Source organism: Mixophyes fleayi, chromosome 4 (genome assembly GCF_038048845.1).
Source record: "Mixophyes fleayi isolate aMixFle1 chromosome 4, aMixFle1.hap1, whole genome shotgun sequence".
NCBI lineage: Eukaryota > Metazoa > Chordata > Amphibia > Anura > Limnodynastidae > Mixophyes > Mixophyes fleayi.
The window spans coordinates 336,539,628-336,560,341 of NC_134405.1; the positions used below are offsets into that span (position 1 = coordinate 336,539,628).

At 43.3% G+C, this 20,714-nt stretch overlaps 1 protein-coding gene across 13 annotated transcripts in view; it reads right to left on the reverse strand.

Annotated features, from left to right (window-relative positions):
• PPFIBP1 (PPFIB scaffold protein 1) overlaps window positions 1-20,714 on the reverse strand; it is an 88,292-nt gene that overhangs the window by 14,051 nt on the left and 53,527 nt on the right. For 4 of the 13 annotated variants that reach the window (XM_075210525.1, XM_075210524.1, XM_075210526.1 and 1 more), the window contains 12 exons: window positions 19,355-19,456; window positions 17,332-17,424; window positions 15,222-15,314; window positions 12,441-12,555; window positions 11,073-11,105; window positions 9,148-9,209; window positions 7,691-7,775; window positions 6,200-6,345; window positions 5,409-5,530; window positions 3,710-3,763; window positions 2,117-2,171; window positions 624-798 (listed from right to left, as the gene is read on the reverse strand). In XM_075210525.1, coding sequence (XP_075066626.1) covers window positions 624-798; window positions 2,117-2,171; window positions 3,710-3,763; window positions 5,409-5,530; window positions 6,200-6,345; window positions 7,691-7,775; window positions 9,148-9,209; window positions 11,073-11,105; window positions 12,441-12,555; window positions 15,222-15,314; window positions 17,332-17,424; window positions 19,355-19,456 — 1,135 coding nt within the window. The remainder of the gene's footprint in view (window positions 1-623; window positions 799-2,116; window positions 2,172-3,709; window positions 3,764-5,408; window positions 5,531-6,199; window positions 6,346-7,690; window positions 7,776-9,147; window positions 9,210-11,072; window positions 11,106-12,440; window positions 12,556-15,221; window positions 15,315-17,331; window positions 17,425-19,354; window positions 19,457-20,714) is intronic. The other 9 variants (XM_075210534.1, XM_075210530.1, XM_075210533.1 and 6 more) reach the window with 7 other exon arrangements.

Here is a 20,714-nt window from a genome sequence, read left to right on the forward strand (position 1 = left end):
TATAAAATAATTCAACATTTTCTGCTGAATGATCTGATTTCATTGATGGGGTCTAAGGATGATAATTACACGATTGACTACTGGTAATTTAAGGACCGCTCTAAGATTATTTTGTATAGTAGAGAAATTTTTTCCTATGCAGTTCAGAGTTTTTGTCTTTAAGACTATTAAAAAAAAAGCGTATCGGCCATTGTGTCCAAAATGTCTGGTATTAGAGGACCCTATCGAATCATTCAGCTACCCGTGTGCGTATATCGAGAAGCATTTTTAGGATGGAGCATGAGAACTTTAATGTGTATATTTGTGAATGGTATAAGATGCTCTTTCATTTAGGATTACCCTGAATGTTTATCTTACTGGCCTTTTAAAACTTGACAGCTGTTTCTGTAGAATAATTCAGTGCCCCTCTATAATTACATGAATCACGCTCTGAATACACAAACATCCAGTCACATGATGGTCCATTTTTAGAGATCTGTAAAATGAAATTTAACTGAAGATCCCTTATAATTAAATTGTTCCCAGCTGCGTGTAATGGGGGTATCGTATATGATAGCATAATAGATATTGTTTAAAAACTGGAAAGAAGACAAAATTATAGGATATAACTGATGTTTACATACCTAGGTTCGGGGTGCTTGCGGTCTTCTTGTTGTTATTTTTTATTTTGAAAAAACCTCGGCCAAACGATGATCTGGTTTTACGGGTCCCGAAACATTCCTCCTCCCCCGTCACTCCGTGCGCTGGGGGTCGTGGAGGAAGAGTTTCAAACTTGCCGGAGTCCGGGGAAGATGGTTTCTAGTTCATAATAATAAAAAGTGTTCTTAAAAGAGAACCCAAAAATAAAAAACACAGAACAATTGTGCACTGAACATTATATTGCTATAATTGGTGACTTGGAGCAGTGAAATGACATAAGGGGGGGGTGGCTAGCGGATGCCACAGACAGCGTTTTATAGTGGAAGGAGCACGGTCCTCTAATAGCAGAGTGAGATTACTGATGAGGGAAGATTTTCATTACAAATCGACCGCCATATATGAATAGGCTGGATGGGTTAAAATGTACAGATAAATGCAGTAAATAGAGATTACTGAGGCTATTACATTATGGAAGTGCATATCTAAGCTACAACAGTGTTAAAAATGTCTTGGGGAAGAGCGCACATGAAAGTGAAAGAGCGAGGGTGTGAGCGAGCGCAAGAGGGAACGAGCGAGGGTGTGAGCGAGCGCAAGAGGGAACGAGCGAGGGTGAGAGCGAGCGCAAGAGGGAACGAGCGAGGGTGAGAGCGAGCGCAAGAGGGAACGAGCGAGGGTGAGAGCGAGCGCAAGAGGGAACGAGCGAGGGTGAGAGCGAGCGCAAGAGGGAACGAGCGAGGGTGAGAGCGAGCGCAAGAGGGAACGAGCGAGGGTGAGAGCGAGCGCAAGAGGGAACGAGCGAGGGTGAGAGCGAGCGCAAGAGGGAACGAGCGAGGGTGAGAGCGAGCGCAAGAGGGAACGAGCGAGGGTGAGAGCGAGCGCAAGAGGGAACGAGCGAGGGTGAGAGCGAGCGCAAGAGGGAACGAGCGAGGGTGAGAGCGAGCGCAAGAGGGAACGAGCGAGCGTGAGAGCGAGCGCAAGAGGGAACGAGCGAGGGTGGGAGCGAGCGAAAGAGGGAACGAGCGAGGGTGGGAGCGAGCGCAAGAGGGAACGAGCGAGGGTGAGAGCGAGCGCAAGAGGGAACGAGCGAGGGTGATAGCGAGCGCAAGAGGGAACGAGCGAGGGTGATAGCGAGCGCAAGAGGGAACGAGCGAGGGTGAGATCGAGCGCAAGAGGGAACGAGCGAGGGTGAGAGCGAGCGCAAGAGGGAACGAGCGAGGGTGAGAGCGAGCGCAAGAGGGAACGAGAGAGGGTGAGAGCGAGCGCAAGAGGGAACGAGAGAGGGTGAGAGCGAGCGCAAGAGGGAACGAGAGAGGGTGAGAGTGAGCGCAAGAGGGAATGAGAGAGGGTGTGAGCGAGCGCAAGAGGGAACGAGCGAAGGACATCGTATTATTTTCCATTCTGGTTACTATACAACTCCCACAAGAGGATCCTATGTCCTGTTCTACTCCCCAGAGCAGAATTATCCGGCACCACTTACCCGTTCTGGAGGCTTTTTCAAGTTGTCTAAACTGCTTGATTTCTTCACGAGAGATCTAAATACAACACGACATTGGGTTACAAATATCTCTCTATATATCTATCTATATCTAATAGGATTTTTATACTCACAATAAATCAGTTTCTCAGATTCCATCTGGGGTGACATTACTAACATGGGGTTGTATTAGAGGACTCAAGAATTGGCACTTAAACCACTAATTGTTAATGTAATGGTTGACAGAAGCCCTGCCCCTCTGCAGCGCCTCAGTTGAAAAGCACCAAGGAAGGGGACCAATAACAACATGCACCCAGCAAACAGGAGAAGAGCGGAAAGGGAGGGAACGCTGTGTCCTCCAAAGGGAATCAGAAAAACGGATTTAACGCAAGTATAAAAATCCTCTTTTCTCTTTCATCCAATCTGGGGGCACTGCCACCATTGGGAGGTTCTAAAGCAGCTCCATAAGGGAGTGAAAGGTCTGTCAACAAAGCAGGCAAAACCTTGGGGCTAAAACATCAGACAAAAAAAAAAAAAGTGGACAGAGGACCACGTGGTGGCCCAGCAGAGCTGATCTGCCAAGCACCTGTTACGCGCATCCCTTAAGGCTCCTACAGAGCAAGTGGAATGCGATCAAAACCAACATAAGCCTGCCTGATTGTTGACGTTATCCACTTGGCGATGGTCTGTTGTGTAGCTGGCCAGCCCCTTGTAAACTTCGTATAAAACAGTAAGGTAATCCATCCACAAAAATCTGGAGACCACAGACAACATCCAAGAGCGCTAAGGAACCCTGACCTGAAGTGGCAGCCGCCTCCTGGAAAACCAGGACCGCAATCTTCTGATTGAGGTGAAATTCAAAAAAGAACCTTGGGCAAGATGGTGCCCAACACAGCCTTTTCATCATGAAAAACCAGATAAGAATATTGGCAAGAAAGCACACCAAGTTCCGACTGTACGGGAACATTTCGAAAGAATAGACTATCCCCCCCCCATCAGTTCCATACAGCGGAGGACTGAAGGGCGGCTCATTGCCCAGAGACCTTCTCACCATGGCCTGAAGAGAGGGCACCTTGCTGTCCAGAAGAAAGACAGCATACCCCAAGATAACGCAGAGGTACACCATACGCTGACAAGGAATCAACTAGGACTTCTGAAAGTTCAGGATCCAGCCGAGCTGTTCCAGAAGGTTCTGATCAGAGCCCAATGCTAGGAGCAAACTCCCACAGCAGCCCCTGTCCAATCAGAGTATGTGCGCGGCATGGCCCACATACTGGTTAACAGAAATAAAAGAAATTAAAGACTAAAACAATCTTTTTTAAAAAGAAAAGAAAAAAGTAGCCGCAAAACAGCCTAAAGTAAGTCCAACTCTATAGGTACTTAAAAACAAAACCACACTAAGGAGCTACAGGGGTTGCAGAGTGGAAGAGTTCTGTCAAACATTAAATAGTTAATTGTTAATGTAAATGTCAACTCCTGATTCCCCTCATACTACCCAATGTTAGCAGTGTCCCCCAGATTTGATGAAAGATATATATATATTTTATAGACACACGCAACATATATTTATATTATACATAAAATACATCCACTTACAAAGGTTGTTCTTCCAATTTGGCCTCTGTAGATAAATTGCTCGTTCTCCCCTCACTGCGAAACAAGAATACAACAGACTTATTTAATGTTCCGGTAGTGCCCGGCTTCTCGCGGCCGATATTTGCATTAATCTTATGAAGGCTTAAATTATCCTGGTCGCAGCAAAGTAGATTTATATTAGAGAGACCCCAAGTGTCTTACTGAAAGCACTCAGACTGATAGACCAGGGCACACAGAGCAACGAATGAGCGTTTATTGACGGTGTCCTCGTCACCTACATACAGCTAAGGCCGTCATTCTGCGGGCTGGAGTGACATTAATGAGACACGAGGCACAGGATGTCTCCGTGAGGTCACTAGCCTCTAGTGAATTGACGGGTTGTAAGGGGGTCCAGACAAAGTGCTCAGGAGGTAGAAAGGCTGACTAGTAAAATGGCAGATGGGTGCAACGAAGCACGGAATGTAAACTAAAGGAACCAAAAGAAACTACAAGAGGGAGAATACTCCCCGTTTATAAAGAGAGGGATTATATTCACTTTATTCAGTCATTAATACATAGACAGAACCCTTATTTGTCCGCAAACAAGTGACCAGTCTGTATCCAAAGTAAAATTAAATATCAACTATAGGACTTATAATAAATAATATGGGTTAATTAATGTATCAAAAAATCGTGAAAACTGATACTTTGGTTATTTTTAATGAACAATTCTGCTTAGTAACGAGGGCTGGAATTGTGGAAGCTCCAATTTGACTTCAATATTCTACAGAAAGTCATTCCGCATTGTGATGTAAGTTCACAAACCTCATTAGTTACAGTCTACGACTATTCCTGGGACGAGAACAGTCACTAAACTACGTGATGTTATTGGGACAGTATTGGGAACAATTACAGCCAATTTCCACCTGTGGAATTTCTGCGTCAAATGTGGAATGAGGCAAATATTTGGCGGAACAGTTTTGACCACTCATGCGTATCTGACGGTTAAGCGTTACAGATATCACTAAGAATACAACCTCCAGTCCATTCCCTGATGTGGGGAAGTACAGATAAGAGATTTGTTTAGATTAGTGCATTTCCGCTAGATAAAACACAGACGGAACAGGGTGTCCCACGGGACATAGCGGTCAGGTCTGATTACTCCCCCCCCCTCTCTCGGGGTGAACTAAACTTTTCAGAGACTAAAGAAAGAGGCTGTTTACAAGTATGTCCAGTCTTCATCATGTGGAATTCATTAGAATATATTCTACAGCAAAATAAAATCTATTTAACCACAAATACAAATCACATTAGTGACGGCATCCAGCAGGAAACGTTCCAGTACCGCTGGTAAATACAGGGGACATCGCCACAAATAGTAGGAAAACCCATTTTCCACCGCTTATCCGCTTTATTCTTAGTTTGTAAACGACCTCTTCAAACGTTAACAGTAAAGCGCCTCCTGCTGGCTGAATTGGAAATCCTGATGCTTAATTTACAAAGCTATACTCTATACTTTAATATATTAAATCAACGATCACATATGGGGAGTACCTTCCTTCTAGAGAACAAGCTACAGAAATCAATATTTGACAAATTATTCTACCAGAACAGAAGACATTTATGTATTTATGAAAGTTTTACTGAACATTTGTAGGAAAAAAAATGAGAAAATACCGTTTCCTTGTAATCACCAAAATTGATGAATAATAATATTTACCCAGCGCCTGGTGAGGAGGGTTCCTCTTTCGTAGACTTATTTGGCGAGTCCGTTTGTTTTTGAGCCAATGAAAACGAGGGGATGGTCACCTGGAGGACGCTCGTGTGCACCTCTATTGCCGACTGCACCGAGAATTAAAAGAAGGAACAAAAATAAAATATACGCGTTAGCTTTTATCTTTACTTTGCCAGACAAGGTAGAAGCAACAGCGATGGCCTCCTAGGGGTAGGAACGTCACAGTAATTACTAGGGTTACTGCACTGATGGGGTTAATGACGCTCTAGGGCAGAACCTGCGGCCAGGAGTGGCCCACATGGGCGACGTTCCAGCAAGCGGATAAATCTGCCAGAGGATTAGCGCAGCAGAGACCCCTTCCTCTCAGTGACCCCACTGAAGGACATTAGTCGGACCCTTTGTAAAATCTTTTTCAGAGAACAAATTATATTCCAATGTAAACAGAATGTGAAAAATCTCAAGGTATGGAAACTTTTACATATACATATATTAATGACAAAACTAGCTAATTTATAGAAGGGAATGTGTACATTAGATTTAGATACCCTTTAATCAAAGCAGCCTTAGTTACTGCAAATAAAAGCCTGAATGATGACCTAATTCGCCCTTGGATCCGATAATACACTGAATTTAAATCCTTCTTGCTGGGGCTGAGCGCTGTAGCTTGTCCGCACTTGTTTGGATCAATTCTCTGGGACACAATTACACAATAAATATTTCTTCATGTACAAATCATACAATAGATTTCCACACATTTCCCCTTATAAAAGTCTCACCTCTGTAGTAGCAGAAACTTCCTCTGGGCTGGGGGAGAGCGAGAACGGCGGGGGGGAGGGAGACTTGTCAGCATCGCTTAACATGGCGTCAAACACAAAAGAATTGGATCCCGATATCACAGAGTCGTCACTTTCCACATCTTTCCCTGACGAGAGAGAGAGGAGAGAGATTATAAGTAATTTTATTTTATTAACATTTGGTTTAGTCTCCGCTACTTGTCAGCAGAAGATGTTTTCAAAAAAGACAATTGGGGAATATTTAATGATATTTTTAAGAATACCTTAAGATGATTCGTGAAAATGGTTCAACATTAAAGTTCCGTTAGCAAGAAAATACTTACTGTAATTGTAACATGCATATAAACAACCAACAATTTATAGCTGGCACTAATTCTGGCTGTTATATTACCAGTTTATCTTACTGGTCTAGATCAGGGTTACTCTCTGTGCGCTCCTGTGTGATAGCAAATGTTTAACAAATACCACCTGTGTTTGAGTGCACCAAGTACCGCTTAACATGTGTACACGTGATCTAAACACCCCATAATCTAAATGTATAACAAGTCACCACTCTTACAAATATAGGTTTTAAAAATAACCCTTTTAATTCGTTTTATATATGTTTTGTTACTAAAAATAAATCAAAAAATATAATGTTATTATGAGTTATTATTATGAAGGACTCCTTGAATCTGGTCGAGAACCTACGGGCTAGATTAGGAGGACGCATTCTGTGAGAGTCTCTCTTATTGAATAGTGTATTAACCATCACTCAGGACAGTATGGGAATATCCCCATGTTGCCCTGTACCCGCAGAGCACATTCTATCCGTATACCAGCGGACGCAGGGTAGCAGAGCACAGACGGGTCACCAGTTGAAATGACCCGGTCTGCCTACACCCTAAAACATCTACACCTATAAGACTACAGAAACAGAATCCTAAAATGAAGCATTAATGAATCACAGACATATCAAGTGGAGAAATGTTACACGGCCAACGTTGATATAAATCTTTATTAAGGAATCACGGAGCGGCTCAGGTCTGTAAATACACATTGTATTCTCAGATGAAGAATCATATAGCGGGCATTAATCCAATACACAAACTAGCAGTACTGTGAGTGGTATTTTATCACATATGTGAGATGATCGTGTAACATTTGGGCGCGAGGAATTCAATTCGGAACTAGGGGCTCAATGTATCACCGGAACAGTCCGCAGACACATCACGTCGGAGATTTTACTAAAATCTCTGCTCATTTTCGATCACGTCCCATAGAGAAGTGATGGACAATGAGAGGAGATTCTGCACCATATAAGATGGAAACGTGCACAGCGCCACCTTCTGGGCAACTGAATATAGAACAACAGGAACACAGACTTCTCACCGCCGTTACGAATGGTTACGTTACGACTGTGTAAATATAACATGGTCTATAGCTTCTCTGGTTATTCAGTACCGGAAGGGAAGACAAAAAAACAATGTATACCTTTCTTACCATGCGCCGTTACTACCATATCCTGGACCTTCTTGTACCTGTTCAGAGACTGTCTGAGATCTTCGATCTTCCTGTCCTGTAAATATGAAAAACAATTCTCCATGACTCCGAGAGTTCTCCAGAACTTCTACCACTGGGCTATTCCCATGCATGGATGGATAAGATGGATTTTATCCTGCACTACGGGAGTCACCGCTAATATAAAGACAAAGGAGCTTCCCTGCAAAATATAAATTGGGAGATGTTTAGTTGGAAGGAGTGTAACATGGTTGACAGGGGCAACCAATCAGATTGTAACTGTCATTTTCTAGTGCATCCAATCGGTTGCTGTAGATTACACTGTGAAATGTAAACGCTGTGCTACCAGCCGCCAAATCATAGATGGCAAGCTCTTTGGGGGAGATGTCGTTGTGTTGGGCAAACTGACTGGCTGCATTCTGCACAGTTTATTAAAAAAAAAAAAATCTCTGTCTATGACTGTGTACGGTCGATGCCTTTGAAGTACAGTAGGCCGGCGTAGACAGCCTGCGTGAGACACGTTATCAGGACTCCCATCCACTGTTACCCTGCCTGGGAACATTCCACGTCCCCACAAGTATGCAGTTTGGGTTTATCAGTGATCTCCCTCCACCCCCCTCGTTGGAGGGGAGGTTTCTGCAGAAGCTGAACAAAGACACTTTGTGGCTGGGAATGAGCGTGCCAAGAACAAAGGGTTAATTAATTCTCACACATCTCATTAGACCCTCTGTGTAGACGTGTCATTTTCATTGACAGAGACCCCTATCTGTTTCATAAAACAGCTTGGAGGAACCCCTAAAAGGGAAGCAGTGTTTCTATGAACAGCGTACAGCAGAGCCACAGACCTATGCCCTGTGCCGACATTACAATTTGAAATAGATGATATTGATAGACTTTGAGATGGACTTTTGGTATTTTTCCCCCCCAAGTCTGACAAAAGACTTCCTAACCATAAAACAAAATTAATTTTTACAGACGATATGACATCTAGATTCAAACCACGTGGTCAGATCTCAGTTTACATAGGAGGCAACAATTTAGAAGATCAAAAGAAATCTACATACAGCCATAATCCATCTAATATTGTTTCACCTCTGTGGCTGTAGAGTAATTATTAAACAGAGGACTGATCATCCTCCGACCCATCTACGCTGTATATAAATATTAATGTCTGGCCCAGCACCTAACGGAATAGCTACATGGATTGTATGCACAGGGAATAATCAAGTCTGTAGTTACATTGTGCTGCAAAAAATTATTACAGCAGAAGTTGCACGAGGGTGCATGCATGCATACAAATGGATACAAGTTGTGTGAAGGTGGACTAGTAATAATTGTTCAAGAGTCTGGCTTTAGTATTTTTTTTTTTTAGTAACTATTAAGTTATACACAGACTACAGTAGGAGTAAAGACACACGCTGGGCTCCTACCTTCTCTTCATTAGCAGCCATTAGTGATTCCACAGCTTTCTTCATCTTGTACACTTCCATATCTAAGAGTAAATCAAAATACAGCACATACTTCTATATCTCAGATAACCCACATGGTGACAATCATTCTTACCAGTCTACAACACAGTATATTGCTGTAGAAGGAGGGTGATTTATCAATCTGATAATCTAAATTCAGTGGTGAGATCTGCTTGGTTAATTTGGAAAAAATATTCCCAAAAGATGGTAAGATTAATGGGTTCCCATATATAGGCAATGTCATTTTATTGGAGCTATGCGTGTTTGTGAGATGTTCTGACCCATCTAGTCCTCGTATTATTTACAGAGCGACTGGATAGGCAGCATTCTCAGTGATGTCACTGGTTCCTAGTGAAGGGATAGGCTGCATACTCAGTGATGTCACTGGTACCTAGTGACTGGATAGGCTGCACTTTCAGTGATGTCACTGGTTCCTAGTGACTGGATAGGCTGCATTCTCAGTGATGTCATTGGTTCCTAGTGACTGGATAGGCTGCACTCTCAGTGATGTCATTGGTTCCTAGTGACTGGATAGACTGCATTCTCAGTGATGTCATTGGTTCCTAGTGACTGGATAGGCTGCACTCTCAATGATGTCACTGGTTCCTAGTAAAGGGATAGGCTGCATTCTCAGTGATGTCACTGGTTCCTAGTGACTGGATAGGCTGCATTCTCAGTGATGTCACTGGTTCCTAGTGACTGGATAGGCTGCACTCTCAGTGATGTCACTTTCCTAGTGACTGGATAGGCTGCACTCTCAGTGATGTCACTTTCCTAGTGACTGGATAGGCTGCACTCTCAGTGATGTCACTGGTTCCTAGTGACTGGATAGGCTGCACTGTCACTGGTTCCTAGTGACTGGATAGGCTGCATTCTCAGTGATGTCACTGGTTCCTAGTGACTGGATAGGCTGCATCCTCAGTGATGTCACTGGTTCCTAGTGACTGGATAGGCTGCATTCTCAGTGATGTCACTGGTTCCTAGTGACTGGATAGGCTGCACTCTCAGTGATGTCACTGGCTCCCAGTGATTCACAAGTTATATTCTCCTGATGTTATTTTGGCAACTAAAATAGTAGCTACCACTGTGTGTAGCCAAATTGCAAAGGAACACATTTTAGTTAAAAAACAAACCAAAGACAAGCTTTCGCTCAAGGAGAAGAGAACCATGTGCCTGATGAAAACACAGAACATGTTGTTCAAATATTTCACACAAACGCGTGGAGTCTGATAGTGGCCGACACACACTAGCGCATAGATTTTAGTACCATGCAGGAACGACACAATATAGTGGAGTTATGTAATAATTTGGTTAACACTCTGATGGCATCAAACGCAAAATAAAACTAGAGAGACGCAACGGTAAACACCACTGTATTCTGTAAGTATGAGAACTGAATATTGACCGTGTTGTTGCAAACCAACAAGAAACGTGTTATGTAATATCTATAATAAAGAGACGAAAAAAAACGAAGACTCTTATGATTTCTACCTTAACCATGACTATGATGTAGTCACTGACACAATGCTGTCCAAGAACAGAAGTACCAACAGCGACACCTTCAGGATACAAGAAGGTACTGCACAATCCCACATTTGTTTGAGAATGGATGATCTCCCAGCAGGTCAATCGGTGCTGAGTCAAGCTTTTTCTCCCCCACTTAGAAGGTCTTAATAGGACACCTCCCATTTGAAATAAAACAAATTAATCTTGGCTCAGAGTTTATTCCCAGATTTAACTATAAAAAATTTTTTTTTTAAAAAAAAAATAAATAATACACATCTGTGCCAAGCAGTGAGAGCCAGGACTGACAAACGCACACAGCTGGTCTACAAGCGGGTGAGCAGAACATTAACAAGCTGGTGGAACGTGGGCAAAAATCTTACGTTTCTCCTTCAGAGTCTTTCTAAGGGATACATCTATGCAGAAAAATGCACATTTATTACTACTGGAACAATGATAAACATTTAGTCATTTATACCATATGTGCTAAAGATGGATTTCCCGTGCAGCTTTAAGATACGGTTATATACAGAGGGTCCTAGATGCGCCACCAAATGATCTAAGTGTGCAGCTCTCCTGACTGCGCGAGTCAATGGCGTTAAGTAAATTTTACGGCTGGGGTAACAGTTGTGGCTGCAAAGTATCATTAGCGTTGCTTTGTAAAAACTTGCACATGAAACGTCACTCTAATTAACCTCACTAACGTATTTCTTTCCAAGATTTTATTTTATGTGTTGCAACAAGATAAGTGGCTTCCATCGCAGTCAGTGGAGAACATTGGTTACCGGAGACTATTTAGACTCTACTCTCACCATTTTGCATCCACCTTCTACAATGTCACCCACATATAATCCTAGTCTAACAAAACATTGCTTTATTGCCTGTGCAGCCCCACAAAGGTCTCATTAACCACCTCCCCTTGACCAACAGAAGAGTTGGGAGCATAAAGGGGGAATTCTGTAGCAAATGCAGTTTATACAGATAACTATCTATTTAGAACATTGGAAACTGGCAATCAGAGAACAGTTGTATATATGTATTTATTATTTTAGAACATGTATTTATTTTATTTTTATATTTTTAGTCCTTTTTGACAGGTGATAAATTTGCCAAAGAAAACGTTGACTATAGACACAACCCACAGACCGCCTTTCACTTCTCTACAAGACACAGAGACTCACAGACTCCGGCATTGGTCACAAGTCAAAACAACCTATTGTCCTCCAACACATTTACATCCGTGCCTGTGATGCTTGGCCGGGATGAATGGAGGATTTCGTCCAGTACAAACAGGGTCATATTTACTGAAACAAAGGCTGCAGGTATCTCGGGCATTTCAGCCGTACCTCTTTCAACTGAGGTCTAGGTACATGAGCCAACAACAAATTGTGTCCCAGCATTGAACTTCCAATTCTTTCCTGACCTGAATGTTATTTGTCTTGTAGGACCTATTGTTATTTTAGATTTGAGCATTTGCCGCATGGCGCAGCCCCTATGAAATAAAATTGATTAGATTGCACACAAAAACTTTGCCCTTACACAAGCATATAGTAAATTGGTAGGCTGTTTGTCTCTGGGCCACGACAAAATGGCTGCCTCTACAGAGGAGGAAAGGGCTGCAACTTGTGGTGTTCTTTAGTTTTATTTATTTCTCATACTTCTAACATCTGGGCGTGGCCTTAAAATGTGGGCACAGTTCTCTGAACGTACAAGTATAAGCTGGACCCTTGTCATATTAAGAGCTACGTTACCTCTATCTACCGCTCCTTTACTTTCTGTCCCCGGTGGGGAGTCCACGTTCCCTTGCAGTCGTCTTATATCTGTTTCTCTTTGCTCCAATTCCTCTTTCAACATCTCCAGCTCATCCTGCATATGAACATAATAACAATTACACACCTGAAGGAAATGGGATCAAACACGGTGACCGGTCTGTCCCAGGGACGAGGTGGATATTGGGTATGGTTACTAAAAACACTGCATTTACACAAACGGTACTTACGTGGACATTTGTGGGATATTTTATAGTTCTCTGGAAGAAAAGTACAGAAGTGGGCGGAGACAGTAGATAAGCTCCGCCCTATTTACTTTGCAGCTACAAGATGTCTGCTGCCTGAGGTGATACTTGGGAATACAGGATTGTTATGGTCACATTTTATTTTGACCTTAAATGGTTTTGTTTTAATACATGGCCAGTGTTTAATACCAGTAGGAACAAGGTGATAATGTTCTTTATGTCACTAATCTTATTTCACATGTCCACATGAATATACAAGGTCAGGTCACACACGGCATGCACACATGCATCGCTAGACGTAATACACAATTACACCAACGGGGAAACAGGTTCCACAAACTCTGGCCTGTTAAATACAGAAGAGAAATGACACACACAGAAAACAAGAACAATTGTAACACGTTCAATTTGCAGAAAATATCCACTCAGCATTTCCAACTTATACCCCCCCCCGTCACATGTAATGTTCCTTATCTCACCCCTCAGCTCTCTCTGCTCCCCACATTCTTAGTCCATCTCAGCATTAACCCCAGTGTAACCCCTGTGACCTCAGCGATATGTCCTCAGTGCACACTCACATTTCCCCAATTGTCTTTTATACAGTGTCCTCAAATCTTCAATTCAAATTACTCACCGGCACCTACAAAGCCCTCAACACCACCACTCCTTCATACATCTCAAGTCTCATATCACAATACTCCCCCTCCCGCCCTCTTAGATCTACCTCTGACCTGCACCTTGTCTCGTCTCTGGTAACCACCTCTCACTCACGCCTACAAGACTTCTCCCGTGCTGCTCCCCACTCATGGAATTCCCTACCACGCTTAATCAGACTTTCCCACAGCCCTCAAATCTTTAGACGCTGTCTGAAAACCCATCTCTTTATTAGAGGTGACCTTATCCCCGATAACACTACTCACACTAATGCACCCTCACAACTACCCCAATCTCCACTCTGAGCCACACTCGCTCCTCTTGTTTCAGCTGTGCCCTCTTCCACTTACAGTGTCAGCTCTCTAATGAGCAGGGTCCTCCATACCCTTTGTTTTCATGTCTGCATTTATTTTGTCTACCTTGTATGTCCCTGTTTTATGTATGTCCCTGTTTTATGTATGTCCCTGTTTTATGTATGTCCCTGTTTTATGTATGTCCCTGTTTTCCCTACTGTACGGCGCTGTGGTACTGTGATAATGATAATAATCAACAATGTTTCACCTATGTCCACAAGCCAACAATAGCCCCAGCACCCCCATGATAACCCCATTATCCTGCCCTCAATTGACCCAATCTTTCACCTATAACCCTAGGTCAGAGTGAGACAACCTGCAGCTCTCCATGTGTGGTGAAACTACAAGTCACAGCATGCACTGATATCTGCCAGGGAATTCTGGGACCTGTAGTTTCACCACATCTGGAGAGTCACAGGATGTCCTGACCGAGTTCATTCCTACAACAGCACAATGCCCGAAGTTCTCGTATAATCCCACATTAACCTCAATGTTAGACGGTGAAAGCGATAGTCTGTGCACCTCTGCATTGTGTTAGTACATAAGACGCTATTCTCAAATAATAATTTTATTTAGAAAATAATGCTTTATTATAAAACCCAAATGTTGCACACATCACTCAATTGTTACCAATAAAGAAATGAAAAGTAAATTAAAATCACATCAAACGAGCATGCCATCGATAACGATAACACGAGTTCACACAGCGATGGTGCTAGACGGAGGTCATGTCGCTTCCGAAAGGTTTAAATGCAGAAATCCCAGACCCCTTACAATTTTGTATTGCGGCTACCTTGAGTATATTTGAATTTAAATTATACATAAAAAAATAAAAAGCAGCTTGATCTAACCGCAGAGCCGGGAAAAAAAAAATGTTTTTATCAATTGTAAAAATAATTGGAGAAGTTTTTCAAAAGTTATATGCCGCACCCTGTCACATTCCTGTACAAATCCGTCCCATAACCCAACTTAACAAATTACTGCTTGGATAACATAAAATGTCCTACTTGCAGACATTCACTTTCTACACCTCCTTTAAAATATTATGACAACAAAGGATAAGATTTCCTTTGCGCTTAGTATATACAGTACGGTCCCTTCAACCTCCTGTGACGTCATCATGGCCGCTCCTGGTCAGCGAAGGCCGCTGAGACTGCAAAACTGATCTAAGTCATTATAAAGATAATTTATTTACATTACGCAATGCAGGAGCAGCTGCCTGGTGTCTGGAATTTTAAACAAAGTAGTTTCAAATCTTTGCTTTTATTTCCACTAAGAATCTGTCCCCCCCCCTCATATGGACTTGTTCCTCCCGAACGGTCATCTAGCACAACCTCTGGTTGTCAGAACACAATGGATGTATAATGCAGGCAGGGGGATGAGGGGCACGGTCTGTCAGGGGCTGGAGCGGCAACGCTGGCAGAGACAACAAGCAAACATGCCCAGATGTACAAACCGCAAGGCTGTAAAACCATCGGACAGAGATCAGGCTTCAGCCGGCCGTACTGCACCTTTAAACTTTGGCATTTATATTCCTTCCGCTGCTTCTCATACTGCATCTGACCCACTTTGATTTTCATGCTAGAAAGCTTGGCCATTAAGGACTGGTGACAGAGAGAGCAATGAAAGAAAGCTCAGCACAGAAGGGGAGAGCCACGTACATGCACACATCTGATTCTACAGAGATGAGATTAATGTGCTCCTCGGATAATAATATTATAACAGACCAAGACTACAGAGGAGCCACCTACACGGCAGAGGCGACCAAATGGTGTCCTCAACAGTCATAAGCGTGTGCCTATTAACTGAGAGGCAACTGGAACTCTAATGTCACTGGTTCCTAGTGAGTGGATAGGCTGCACTCTCAGTGATGTCACTGGTTCCTAGTGACTGGATAGGCTGCACTCTCAGTGATGTCACTGGTTCCTAGTGAGTGGATAGGCTGCACTCTCAGTGATGTCACTGGTTCCTAGTGAGTGGATAGGCTGCACTCTCAGTGATGTCACTGGTTCCTAGTGAGTGGATAGGCTGCATTCTCAGTGATGTCACTGGTTCCTAGTGAATGGATAGGCTGCATTCTCAGTGATGTCACTGGTTCCTAGTGAATGGATAATCTGCACTCTCAGAGATGTCACTGGTTCCTAGTGACTGGATAGGCTGCATTCTCAGTGATGTCACTGGTTCCTAGTGAGTGGATAGGCTGCATTCTCAGTGATGTCACTGGTTCCTAGTGAGTGGATAGGCTGCACTCTCAGTGATGTCACTGGTTCCTAGTGACTGGATAGGCTGCACTCAGTGATGTCACTGGTTCCTAGTGAATGGATAGGCTGCACTCAGTGATGTCACTGGTTCCTAGTGACTGGATAGGCTGCACTCAGTGATGTTACTGGTTCCTAGTGAATGGATAGGCTGCACTCAGTGATGTCACTGGTTCCTAGTGACTGGATAGGCTGCACTCAGTGATGTTACTGGTTCCTAGTGAATGGATAGGCTGCACTCAGTGATGTCACTGGTTCCTAGTGACTGGATAGGCTGCACTCAGTGATGTTACTGGTTCCTAGTGAATGGATAGGCTGCACTCAGTGATGTCACTGGTTCCTAGTGAATGGATAATCTGCACTCTCAGAGATGTCACTGGTTCCTAGTGACTGGATAGGCTGCATTCTCAGTGATGTCACTGGTTCCTAGTGAGTGGATAGGCTGCACTCTCAGTGATGTCACTGGTTCCTAGTGACTGGATAGGCTGCACTCAGTGATGTCACTGGTTCCTAGTGAATGGATAGGCTGCACTCAGTGATGTCACTGGTTCCTAGTGACTGGATAGGCTGCACTCAGTGATGTCACTGGTTCCTAGTGAATGGATAGGCTGCACTCAGTGATGTTACTGGTTCCTAGTGATTGGATAGGCTGCACTCAGTGATGTCACTGGTTCCTAGTGACTGGATAGGCTGCACTCAGTGATGTCACTGGTTCCTAGTGATTGGATAGGTTGCACTCTGATGTCACTGGTTCCTAGTGACTGGATAGGCTGCACTCAGTGATGTCACTGGTTCCTAGTGATTGGATAGGTTGCACTCTGATGTCACTGGTTCCTAGTGATTGGATAGGCTGCACTCAGTGATGTTACTGGTTCCTAGTGAATGGATAGGCTGCACTCAGTGATGTCACTGGTTCCTAGTGATTGGATAGGTTGCACTCTGATGTCACTGGTTCCTAGTGACTGGATAGGCTGCACTCTTAGTGATGTCACTGGTTCCTAGTGATTGGATAGGTTGCACTCTGATGTCACTGGTTCCTAGTGACTGGATAGGCTGCACTCAGTGATGTCACTGGTTCCTAGTGATTGGATAGGTTGCACTCAGTGATGTCACTGGTTCCTAGTGACTGGATAGGCTGCACTCAGTGATGTCACTGGTTCCTAGTGATTGGATAGGTTGCACTCTGATGTCACTGGTTCCTAGTGATTGGATAGGCTGCACTCAGTGATGTTACTGGTTCCTAGTGAATGGATAGGCTGCACTCAGTGATGTCACTGGTTCCTAGTGATTGGATAGGTTGCACTCTGATGTCACTGGTTCCTAGTGACTGGATAGGCTGACAGAACATATTACATTAACTTACCTTGGTGGATTTGAGTTTCTTCTCATACTGTGTGCGCTCATTCTCCATTTCCACCACTCGGAGCCGCAGCTCATTCATCTCTTGCACTAAACCCTGTGAAGAGAGGAAATTCCAACCATCAGCGCACACTCCAAGGTACCAGTCACCAACTACATTCAGACCTGGGATATAAACACACATTATCTCCTTACAGAAAAACAGCTACATTCCAAAAAGCAAAACAAACTTTGATGGCAAAAAACACATTGTTTGGTGTTATCCTCTTTCCACAGCAAGTAAAAGCACGTCCCATATCACTAAGCCAAAGACAAAAAGATGCTGATATAGGAAAAACATTTCAAATAGCAAAGCACATCATGCCAGTTATTTCTTTCAAACTTGCGGTGACATCACCGCCGTGCCTCTGCATGCAAAGTCATCAATCTACACTGAGAATTTGTTACCTAGGAAACTACAAGTGAGTTACTCACATCCAGGTTTCTGTACTGTACCATTATGAGATAGTATCAGGAGTTTGTAACTAACAGTAAATGGATGGAACAGGCGTGATTGTCATATGAAAGGGTCCCCAGAGAAAATAAATAACCATTCTCCCATCTGCAGACCCTCTGCTTCCATACAGCCCTCCCTCCACCATGATACATTGTAACGTGCCCTGTATGAGAGAATGTTATAGATAAACCCAGCACACACTACATACATGTTACATAGCTATTAAAGGGACCCAATATATTCGCTTTACTCCACATCCCCGTTGACAGAAAGAGAAAAATACTTTCTGTGTTTGATACAGGAGTAATATATAGGATTACAGACTGCACGCCTTAGAGTACAATGTCATTACACATCCCGCTTGGGCTATTTTCAGCACACGGAGGGGAGGGAGCGACAAGTTAATGAAGCGTCAGCCGTGCACTTTGTATGTATCTCCTACAGCTATTTCGGGACAGAGAGCATCACCGAGCCGCGTCTTTATATAAAGACTCCGACACCATATCGCACATTCCTTCCACGCCGACACAGCGCGCACAGCAACCCCGCCAAATCCCTGCCAGGGCCACTAGCAATCAATAAAATGATAAATGTTTAAATAAAGAAAATGGGAAAAAAAGTAAAGAAAAAAAAAAAATTAGACTTTTATAGAATTTTATTTAGAATAATACTTTAACCCTTGTGTTTGAGCTGTCTGTAGTGGACATAACAAGAATGTATCAGTGGACAGTAACTAGCAAGTGTCGGAAATTCTGCAAGACCCTCATCCATGTATTAGACTGATGGAAGGAGGGGGGGGGATTGTATAAACCCCCTACAGAAGGTGCAGAACTTTATACTAACTATACAGGAAATCCTATTTCTCCACTACTTGAAATCCACGTCTTGCTTGTGCCCCTTAGACAGTAAACAGGTTTGGGCAGAACCATCTGTTTCATCACAGCATTGTAGGCAATATAATCCTCTTACTGTACTGCACCTCGGTTTATGTGGGTGCTTTAGAAATAAAAAAATACATGCAGAAAAGCATTTGAACTTCATCCCACTGCGAGGTCACTAGTTCCTAGTCACTGATGGGCGGGACTCTCAGGGATAGTGGTACGGCCCACAAAATGGCCACCTCCACTGAGCGCAACTGAAACATTTTTTAAAAACATTTTTAGGATTTAACACTTTATTTTTATGAAGTCTGCTCGTACAGCTGGCCGTACAGTAATTACTATTGTGTTTCATAACCCCCTCATCTCCGACCAGTCGCCCGTCTCTTGTACACATGCGTCAGTCCTCTCACAATACAAGGGGAACGTGGCCTGGTGGGCCGAGGGTAGCTTGGCATCATTTGGGCAGATCCCAGAGGTAAGAGGAGAGACGGCAGACACCACTACATCCAGCACATAAATCCCCCCCTGATTAGATAGAATTATGCAACAAAAACAGAGCATTGTTAATGTGCTTTTAACGTTAATAAGGACCGGGCACCGGCACGTGGCGCATGCCGTCTACATTCTCCAGAACCATGCCACCACCTGACCTCTTGATCGCCGTACTGTAACCTCTTGTCCTGAAACAATGCCAGCTCCACCTCCAGCTTCTCCATCTGATTCCTTAACTCTGTTATAACCTTATTGAGAGACTGGATCACACAAGGAAGGGGGAGGAGTGGAGAGAGGAAAAGTTTGGAAGAGTCAGGGCGGAAAGACAGAATAGGGAACAGCGCATCCACAAAACCGGGTCACCTCTCATCCCAGCAACAAACCCTAATTATTACCTGGGGTTATAACGCACTAAAAACAAATCAGGACCCTGGCTTTATTTTATTTGCAAGAACGAGTGACTTATAGGTCAACATACGAATCTAGGAGAGTAAATGCTGATTGGTTGGTAACTGTATGTACAAGAGAGTGTCTCAATTTTCACTTCACTTTATTGCAGTTATATGCGAGAGAAATATTAATTCATGATACGGCAGCACGATGGCTCAGTGGGTAGCACTTCTGCCTCACAGCACTGGGGTCATGAGTTCGATTCCTGACCATGGCCTTATCTGTGTGGAGTTTGTATGTTCTCCCTGTGTTTGCGTGGGTTTCCTCCGGGTGCTCCGGTTTCCTCCCACACTCCAAAAACATACTGGTAGATTAATTGGCTGCTATCAAATTGACCCTAGTGTGTGTGTGTGTGTGTGTGTGTGTGTGTGTGTGGGGGGGGGAATTTAGACTGTAAGCTCCAATGGGGCAGGGACTGATGTGAGAGTTCTCTGTACATCGCTGCGGAATTAGTGGCGCTATATAAATAAATGATGATGATGATGATATGGATGTTTAGAGGTAAATAGTCATTTTCCAGACAGAACTTTATATATTTTCTAGAGGTCAGATAACAGGGAATAGGACGTCAATGCTCGATGTGAGCTAAACACACACAGTATAACCTCTGTTCTATGTCTGGCTGCCTTATTGCTCCCCCCGCCACGAAACAGCGTTGGGATCTGTAAAAAGTCAAAGATTTGTATCTTGTGTTATCTATTAGACTTTACTTCCTTCCACCAAAAGCTATAATGGTCATCTTTCTTCCTACACTATCGCAATATCAGATTAGAGAGACTGTCCTCACCCTACCAGGACACCACAACAGAGGGGGAAAAAAAAAAAAAGATTTAAAAAATAAGAGACAGAAATTTTCAACCGTCTCTTACTAAAGAAATATAAAACGTCTTCTTTAAGAAGTACTTTCCTAAATGGACTCATGTCCCAAATACATTCATAATAGTTTGTTGAAGGAAAAATTGTTACTAGTTTTGAGAGATCCACGTGTTAACAGCTAGGATAAAGCCACGTTAGGATACACTAAATGTAACACAGAGCGGTGTATTCTGTAATAGGCTTTGAAAGTCA